The 10024-nt window shown below is 42.8% G+C and overlaps 1 protein-coding gene across 1 annotated transcript in view; it reads left to right on the top strand.

Annotated features, from left to right (window-relative positions):
- Window positions 1-10024, top strand: part of LOC102828931 (protein SCO1 homolog, mitochondrial-like) — an 18491-nt gene that overhangs the window by 4625 nt on the left and 3842 nt on the right. Inside the window, exons 2-5 of the mRNA XM_006863508.1 lie at window positions 495-585; window positions 1109-1306; window positions 2378-2470; window positions 6034-6149. Coding sequence (XP_006863570.1) covers window positions 495-585; window positions 1109-1306; window positions 2378-2470; window positions 6034-6149 — 498 coding nt within the window. The remainder of the gene's footprint in view (window positions 1-494; window positions 586-1108; window positions 1307-2377; window positions 2471-6033; window positions 6150-10024) is intronic.

Below are 10024 nucleotides of genomic sequence, written 5' to 3'. Positions count from 1 at the left end.
CCAACTTTGTATTTCAAACCAACTTTGCAGTCCACCACTTAGCCCAAAGCGCCACACCAGGACTCCCTAGTAGATTCAAACCTCCAGCCTTTCTGTTAGCATTAGATTGCTTAACCATGTGCACCACCTGGGGTCCCCTTGATTATACTTGGTTTGTTTAGGTTCTCAACATCAGCACAAGCATTTGGAGCACAGATAGTAGCACTCATTACTGTCTTGATATTTGAGCTTTGGGTTGATTTTCATGTGAAAAGAACTGATTTAGGGAGTTTCCCCCTGTAAGTGAATGTCTTTATAATGATCTTTTAGGAGTCCACATGTAATTGAATCCACAGAAATGTTCAGCATTTTCCATCCACTAGTCAGTCACCTGGAAGGCTCTGCACCATCAATAAGATCAGGGTTGTGTGTGTGTGTATTAAAAACTAAAGCACTTCGTATGGTTACAAGTTTCGCCTTACCAGTATTTTTATATTTGAAATCTGCACCAGTAGCCTGTGTCCTGGAAGTCTTTAGCACTCACATTCGCTGTTGGAGGAGCTTTATTGGCTGGAATGAAGTACTTCAAGAAAGAAAAGACAGAAAGTAAGTAGATACCACCTGTTTACTTCTAAATAAAATCCTGGCTATGGACTAATAATGTTTTGCTTTCCCCTTTTAAATCGTTTATTTTAAAATGTAGTTAAAAGATGATGGGTTTTTTCCACAACATTTTTGAAGCTCCTTTGTTATTTACTTCAGTGATGAGTCTCGCTGTTTATAACAGAGCTCCCATTATCCGTACCCGCTCCCGAGCGGATGCCCTCCTCAGCACACTCGGGCTGCTCACCTCACACCACGTGGCCTCAGACATTCTGCTCTGGACCACTCCTCCCCTTCCTTAAACCCCAGCATGGCCATACCTGAGAAATTCTCCCCGAGGAACAACTTCCTAGTAGTCTTGAAGTCTCACAGCATTTAATTTGATTTTGTTTTGTTGTTTCATGTTTGTTTTTCTTAAAAGATCTTTTAAACTTGGAAACAAAGACTATTTCTTCAAGATGTTTATCCCATGGTCATTAGTATGTGACTCACTGTGTTCTATCACCTGTGTGTGTGTCATTTTAAGAACTGGAGAAGGAACGGCAGCGATCCCTAGGCAAGCCTTTACTTGGAGGACCATTTTCTCTCACAACCCACATTGGAGAACCAAAGACTGACAAGGACTACCTGGGCCAGTGGGTACTGATTTATTTTGGTTTCACTCATTGCCCTGATGTCTGTCCGGAAGAACTAGAAAAAATGATTCAAGTTGTGGATGAAATAGGTAAGAAAATCATCAATATGAAAAACTGTTTTCGCAGTATTCTTAATGATGCTACATTTGTCACAAAGCTGCTGTATTATTGAGGGGATTACTGTAACAATTTGCTGTGTGACAACATCCAATCTCAGCATCACTTTCATTCCTGTAACCTTATTCTTCACCAAGGAAAGCTTGTTTTCATGTTAAATGTCCGTGTGGGTCTCCATGATTGTAGGCTTCCCATCACTAACACTGCCATTGCCTTTGTGTCCCGGGAAATCTGTGTCCAGGGCGAAGTAGTCAGTGATGTTTCTCAGCACAGTCATCTCCAGAAGACATTGGCCTGGAAGGACAGGTGGCTGCCTTCTTTAAATGAATTGCTCTGGGGTATTCAGTTCTTACTGATAGTTAACCTGCCCCTGGAAATGAGGTGGGCAGGGTAGGGAGTGGAAGGAAATGGATTACTGTGAACACTGTATTGTTGTTACATGCTATCAAGTCAGTTCCGACTCATAGCAACCCTATATAGGTTTCTGAAGGAGCAACTCGTACGTTTGAACCACCGACCTTATAGTTAGCAGTCCAGTGCTTATCCTGTAGAGTCCACAAACTTTGTATTGAAATTGAATAAAAGCCAAAACTAAATCCACTGCCATTGAGTTGATTCTGACTCATAGCAACCTTGTATTATGGTGTAGAACTGCTCCGTGGGGTTCTTTGGGAGAAAGATAAGGCAGTCTGCTTCTGTAAAGATTACACCCTTGGAAGCCCCACTAACTTCAGTTAGCAGTCCAGCACTTAATCCACTGTGCTAATAGGGCACCTTAGGATTTGAATGGGAGAGAAATATGCTCATGATATAGTCAGGGGTAGTGAGTCTTTGCACAATAAAATACTTACTTGCAAGAATAAAAATAAAAGCAAACAAAATTTAAATAACAAAATTAAAATAAAATACTTACTTGCTTCCACTGCAGATGACATCTGCATCTGTTCCTCCTAGAGGCTGCCTAAGTGGTAGAGGTCCCTAACGTACCATTTATGTCTCCAGCCTTAGAATGGGAGTACTGACTAATGAGAACTTTCTTTCAGATAATATTCCAACGCTGCCAAATCTAACTCCACTTTTCATCACTATTGACCCAGAAAGGGACACCAAAGAAGCCATTGCAAATTATGTGAAAGGTATGTCTTATTAACCATACTTTATTTAGCTCTTTCAGCTTTTGAAAGACCAATTCCGTTAACCCCTGAAATGCCTTGTGAAGTAGGCAGGACAAAGAGTATTATTCCTGCTTCGTTTTATAGATGAATAAACAGATGAGGCTCAGATTCTGTAAAATTAATTAATTAAATTATTCATTTCTTCCTGAAAAAAAGAAACAGGATTCTCAATTTGTGATGTGGTGCTCTGTTTACTGTGGTCCAGAGGAGGGATTTAAATATGGCCTGCGTATATCCACAAAGGTACCAGAGCCTGGAATCGGGAATATCACACTTCTGTAGTTCATTCTTTCTTTTCTAAAAGTAGGGCAAACTTGCATTCTGAGAATGTGCACTCTGGGAGATTAAAGGTGAATTCTTAAACTCATTTCATCTCATGTTACTTGTGTTTTATAAATGCAAAATATTTGTTATTACAGGAAGACATTTGTTAGTTTCATGGACAGAGTTTCAATTTAAGCATATCAGCCCATAGGTTAAAACCTATTGTTGATAAGTTTTGTTGAGTTGGTTCCGACATATAGCAATCCTATGTAGGGTTTCTGGGGAGTGACGGGTGGGTTTGAACTGATGACCTTATGGTTCGCAGTCTAGTGCTGATTCTACAGTGCCACACCAAGAATCTGTAAAAATTATTAGAAGTCACTTATAACAACAGTTTTAATAGGATTGAGGTTGAATACCTAGGTTCTAATTCAGCTGTGTGCTTAGGTTAAGTTATTCAGTGGTTATGGAACAAGTTTCTTTAACTGAGAAATGTGATTAAAAATCTGATCAAACAGATTTTTTGTTGTTCTAATAGTGTCTGGGATGAAGGTGCTTAAAATCAGGAACTTTAATTTTAATTTTGGTGACTTAAGCTGCAGGTTAGAAGGACGAATGCATATATTTTTATTTATGCTTATTATATATTACACATTCTAATGCATATCCTGAAACTTAGATTACATTAAAATTTGTTTGGTGAAGAATATCCTATGTATTTTATTAATTTGACAGCTTTATTGAGGTATATAATTGGCATGCAATAAAGCACACATATTTAAGGGTCCCTGGGTGGCACAAACAGTTAGGTGCTTAACTATTAGCTGAAAGGTGGGTAGTTTGAACCCACCCAGCTTCTGAAAGGTCACGACCTTGAAAACCCAATGGAGCACACAGTTCTACTCTGGACACACAGAGTCCCCAGGAGTCAGCACTGACTCGATGGCAGCTGACCACAACAACACACGTTTAAAGTGTGCAGTATGACATCTTGATGTGCAGGTACACCGTTTACATCACCATAATCAAGAAAATGAGCATACCCATCACCCCACAAAATTGCCTCCTTCCCTGGTTAGTGCCTCCTTCCCTTCACCAGGCAACCAGTCATCTGCTTTGTATGTTAATTTGCTTATGTATAATTTGCTCATGTTAATTTGTATGTTACTTTGACTTAATATATATGATAGTTTGCATTTTCTAAAAGTATATAAATGATATAGTATATACTCTTTTATGCCTTTTTAAATTCACCATAATTGCCCTGAGAATTATTCATGTTGTAGCATGGAGGGATAGTTCATTCTTTTTTTTTTAACTGACTAATATTTATATTGCTGGACATTTATCCCAGTTTTTGACTATTAGAAATCTGTTAAGAGCATTCATGTCCAAGTCCATGTGGGCACACACTCATTGCTCTTGGTTACGTTAACTATTATTAAGTGACTTTATCATGTAATTATTGTTAAGTGCTGTCGAGTCAGTTCCAACTCATAGTGACCCTGTATAGAGTTTCCGAGGAGCAGCTAGTGAGCTTGAACCACCGACCTTATGGTTCAAGCTGATCTTGCAATTCAAATCAACCTTGCAATCCATCAATATGGAGTCCTGGTATGACACTGTAGGATAAATCACTCGACTAGACTGCAAGGTTGCTTTGAACCGCAAAGTCAGTGGTTTAAACCTACCAGCTGCTCCTCAGAAACCCTATACAACAGGGTCATGAGTCGGAACTGATTTGTCAGCACTTAACAACAACAATGGAGTCCTGGTATGGCACTGTGGGCTAATGCACGGACTGCAAAGTCATTTGAACTGCAAGGTCGGCAGTTCAAGCTCACCAGTTGCTCCTCGGAAACCCTATTCAGGGTCGCTATTGAGAGTTCTTTATGTATTCTTAATGTAAGCCCTTTATCGGGTATTTTCTACCAGTTTGTGGCTTGTCTTTTCAGTCTCTCAATATCCTTTGCAGACCAGTTTTTGAGTTTAAAGAAATCCAGTTTATCAGTTTGTTCTTTCTTTTGTTGACAGTTTTCAGTTTCCTATCTGAGAAAGCTAAGACTCCTAAGCCCAGGTTGCAAGGGCTTATTTTTCCTTCAGAATTTGTGTCCACAGTTTACAGTTACATAGCTGTTTCCTAGAGCAATAAAAAACAGATTTCTGTGAACTCACTGAGTGATGAACTATATGCATTTTGAACATGGATACTGCCTGTTCTTCTTACTCCCTATTAAGAAAACCATAAATACCCGAAAGAATAGAATTGTGAGTTGCTGTACTGAAATAATAGAATCTTTACCTCCTGTTTTTTTTGTTTTGTTTTTGTTCTTTTCAATAGCATATACACACATAACATGAATGATGTAACTATTATTAGTTGCATTGGGGGTTAAAAATGTTTGACTTGTTATTTAGAAAAACAGTGCCATTTCAGAACTCTGGGATTGAAAGCAAACGTTTGGATATGCAGCTAATGCAGCGGTCACCTCTCTCCCTGTGAACTCACAGAATGGAAGTGACAAGGCGAACCTGCCTGCTTTTTTAGCATCTGAACAATTTAGAGTGAATTAGTCCAAGGGACTTTCTCTTGGCTTTCTAAGCCCTTGGGGAAAGGTACTGCTTTTAGACAGGCTGTCATTTTAAGAGTCAGATGAATCCAGGTGTTTTAAGTGATTTCTCTCAACTCATTTATATAAGTTTCAGAAAGTTATCAGCACGTGCATACTGTGTCTGCACCCTTGCCCCTAAACTGGATACCGGATTGTGAGAATCTGCTAGAAAATGAGATGAGAGAACTTGTCCTGACACGAGCCACTTGTGAAGCAGACTTTTCCCTCATGGTGGACTGAGCACTGTCGTGCCTAACTCATGTGATACGTCCAGCTTCAGCATCCCTCAGGCACACACATACGAGTATTTAAAAACAGTTAAATGGACTGAAATTGTGATTTAAATAATTGGAATGTATTCCCGATTTTACTTACACCAAAAGGCTTCAAAAAGTTCATGGAAAACTTCTATTATCTTTTCATTTTGGTATTCTGTGAACCTTTTGAAGCCCCCTTGTATATCACAAAGAAGACTTTTCTCTTGTTCTCTGTGTTTCTATTTCCTTTTCAGTCCTGGGAATGCACTCAGCCCTCACAGAAGGCGGTTTACAGAAGAGCTGCCATGTAACTCGTATTATTTGGGGACGTGTAGGGAATGTTGTCTTGCTTGAATCTCATTTCTTGTTATTTGTCTCCTTTTTTGTTTAGAATTTTCTCCCAAGCTGGTTGGCTTGACTGGCACAAGAGAAGAGATTGATCAAGTGGCCAGAGCTTTCAGAGTGTATTACAGTCCTGGCCCCAAGGATGAAGATGAAGATTACATAGTAAGTCACTGCGGGCTCGGGTTTGCAGTCCCTGGGCCAGCTCCCAGAGTCCATTCCTCAGAGGGTCTTTAAATGACTGGCCGGCTTCAGAGATGAAAGAAAGTCAGAGATGATTGTCACTTCCTGGGGAACTGGCATATTAGAATATTGGGAAGGATCGTTTGACACCAAGTTGGATATAAAGAGAAGCCATCATTTTGGGACACGTTATCTTGAGCCTCCTTGTGTTCCCCCAGGAAGAGGTATAGAAACTGTGTTTCTTTTGAGAACCTGGCTTGGGCCATGGCACCAGCATTTTGGGGTTGAAGCCTCTAAGGTACAAGAAGAAAGCTGAAAGCTATAGGAAGGTCGGACTGATCTGTGCAGCAGCAGCGTCAGTGGTTCGAGCCCACCTTGTCACGATGGAGAGCAGCAGCAGCAGCGGTTGGACTCGTTGGTACTAATGCCGCTCTTCACGAGCTGACGGTGCCTTCATCAGCCCAGGCCACAAGCTCGAGACCACTGTCAGAACTGCTGGTCATGTCTCTTCAGTGGTTTGACAGTCAAGTGGAGGCCGCGAGCTGGCACAGTTTTCTTCAGAATGACATCTTCCTGTCCCCCTGGCTGACATTCTCTCCATTGCTCTTTGTGTCTTGGTTGTGTCTGTTGTCTGGTTTCTCTGACATGTTGGTTGAATTCAGTGAGAGCCTTTCCTCTGCAGAGCTGGTTCTGAGGAAGGAAAAGCAGCCAGGATGCCTACTCCGGCTCCCGTGGGAGATGCGCGGGGCTGGCTTCTCACTCCAGCCCAGGTGTCACCTCCGAACCTAAAGGATATCATCTGCCCTGTAGCCTCACTTCATCTTGTCTCCCAGTTGTACCACTGTGGTCCCTTGTGGAAATAGGGAAACACAGATTTGTAGGAGAAAAATGAGCATTTTTCCACAAGCCCTAAGAGTGAAGCAAGTGGCAGGTTCTTAGCGTGGCTGCCTCTTGCATCACTAGCAGCATGAGACGAATGAGAGGGAGCAGAGAGGAGCCGTGCATACGGAGACCTTTGCTGACTTCTTACTCTTTCTCTGGAGAGTTATGTTGTTACGTGCCATCGAGTCGGTTCCGACTCATAGCGACCCTGTATAGGGTTTCCAAGGAGCAGCTGGTGGGTTTGAACTGCCGACCTTGTGGTTCGCAGTCCAGTGCCAGTCCTACAGCGATACCCCAGGAGCCCCTAGAGAGTTATGGTCACTGGTTTTTCCTCGTGATGCTAGTGGGCACAGGTGCTGATGGCTCTAGCTCCCAGTGTGGCATTGGCCCTCTGAGCTGTTGAAATCTCTGCAGTCATAAACTAGGTCAGTGCCTTAGGCTTGCGTTCACAGCCCTCAGACAGCCCTGAAGTCAAAAGAGAAATGTTACATAGAACAAATCATACCCATGAAACGTAAACGGAAAACATTCCTTTGATGGGACAAAAGATCTTTTGCTTAAACCAAGGTACCGCTCCCACCCACGGTGCCGCAGTTTGGGTTGGACTGCTCAGGCGTACATTTTGAGTTCTGGTGCTCACTGCGACTACATACATGCTTTTTCATTTTAAAAGTCTACCTGGGTGGAGTGGTCTGCTCCCATCAAGAAGTCATTATTTTCCCTCTGGGTCTGCCTGTGACTCGGTGAGTGTACAGCATTTGGGTGTTAAAGTTGTGTACTTGGTTACATTCATATTGCTATCCCAGTCTGCTTTTTTAACCTTAGAAATGAAAATGCAAAACACAAAGTCTTATGGAGACGTCCTTGAACCTTCTAGAATGTATCCGAGACTCCAGTCTGAGAAGTAACTTGTCTACCACCATAAGAATTTGACCTTTAGCTCAGAATCAATGAGGAGTGCATTGCTGGAGACCAACCAGTAGGGGGAGACACTCTCCAGCTTCTTAGGTTTGTCATTAGTCTAACTTCTGTCCCTGAGGCTAGAGATTTCCATCCACAAGTGGTCTGTGACATTTCTGTTCAGATGAATAGCTGCAAGGAGTGAAGGAGAGCCTTAAAGGTCCATTTTGAGACCCACTGGATTGAGGTTTTCCCTAATAGCAGCAACAAGGGCTAGGCCTGCAGTTTTGACCACCAGGGTGCCCTGCGGGCTGTAACTGTAAACTGAGTACAGACGGCAGGAGATCATTGAGAATTCCACAGAAAGCTAAACATGCACAACAATTAGCAAGTACTTCTGAAGGAAGAGCACAGCTGGTTTTCAAAGTTAGGAGAAGCTGTAATGTTTCTGTGTTATTTAATACGCTGCCGTTTCACCTGTTAGGTCAGCAGAGGTGAGAAACACAATGGATAAAATCCGTTGTCAGGCATATTGAGAGGCACCTGAAGCTGTTAGCTTGGATCGGGAGCAGCAGCAGCACTCTCACACATTGGTGATGGGAATTGAAGTGACAGTTTGACAGTCCTGCACTGCTAACCGCAAGGTCGACGGTTCAAACCCAGCAGCCGCTCCTTGGAAACCCTGTACAGGGTCACTAGGAGTCATAACTGATGCGATGGCACTTGACAGCAACAAGGAACAAGCCTAGCAGCACCTGTGAGGATGGCCCAGGGCCAGCAGTGTTGTGCATAGAGTCACAATGAGTTGGAACCGACTCCACAGCACCTCGCAACAACAGCGATGAACACTTAGGGAGTTCTGGTGTGGTACTGTCGGATAAGCACTGAAGCTCAGCGGTTGTGACACACCAGCCGCTCCTGGGAAACCTACACAAAGTTGCTCAAGTACTTCAACATCAACAGCAACATTATAAAGTAGAAACGGTTTTTAACTTGGAATTTACCCTACACCCAGAGACATTGTAAGGAGAAAAGACTGAAAACCAGCGACTTTTTTTTTTTGCTGCTACTGTTCATATGCTCTGCAGGAGAAAGATGAGACTTTCTGCTCCAAACATTGACAGCCTCAGAAACCGTACACAAGGTGGCTGGGAGTCAGAACTGAGTCCCCAGCACTTACCGACACCATTTATATACTGCATGGTACAGTGGTTAAAGCAGTCGGCTGAAAGGTTGGTGGTGTGAAGCCACCAGTCACCCCATGGGAGAAAGATGTGTCAGTGTCTTCCATACAGATTCCAGCCTTGGAGACCTGTCGTCGTTCTCTCGTGCTACCGTAACAGAAATGCCACCGAGGGTGCTTTATATGGACAGGGAGCCTCTGGAGGAAGGCCCAGCATTCCTTGGCGATCTCTGTGTGTGGTTGTCAGTCTTTGGATCTGGGAGCTTCACAGCTCAGGGACCCCAGGTCCAAAGGATGCTCTCCACTCAAGTCCCGGTGAGCTCTGCATGCCTGTTTAATCTCCTGTTTCTCAAAAGAGACTGTCTCAAGATCTAACCCGATCCCGTAGATCGTCTCCAGCCTCAGTAACGTCCTTGTGATTAAATGCAATTGAGTTGGTTCCAACTCATGGCAACCCTGTACAAGGTTTGCAAGATTGACTGGTTGGTTTGAACTACCGAACTTGCAACTTTCGCCTCAGTTTTATCCTAGAGCACCACACCAGGCCTGATCGATCATATGAGATCACATCATGACAGTGAATTACATCATATTAGATTTCATCATGGGGGAGATTACTACCTCTTTAACACCAAACCACTGAGAGTCTAGGTCCAGCCAAGCTGACACAACCCTAACTCTCACACAACCCTACGGGAGCAGTTCTGCTTGTGCTACCAAGGTGCTGTGAGTTGGAATCAACTCACTGGCAGTGCTTTGGTTTGGTTTGTGTGTGTGTGTGTGGTGTATGTAGTTTAAAGTGTTTGGTTTATATATGTGTGTGTGTGTGGTGTATGTAGTTTAAAGTGTTTGGTTTATATATGTGTGTGTGTGTGTGTGTGGTGTATGTAGT

The sequence above is a fragment of the Chrysochloris asiatica genome, unplaced genomic scaffold, assembly GCF_000296735.1.
Source record: "Chrysochloris asiatica unplaced genomic scaffold, ChrAsi1.0 scaffold00054, whole genome shotgun sequence".
In the NCBI taxonomy this organism is placed as follows: domain Eukaryota; kingdom Metazoa; phylum Chordata; class Mammalia; order Afrosoricida; family Chrysochloridae; genus Chrysochloris; species Chrysochloris asiatica.
Note: the sequence above shows the minus strand (reverse complement) of the source record. Positions and strands in the feature narration are given on the sequence as shown.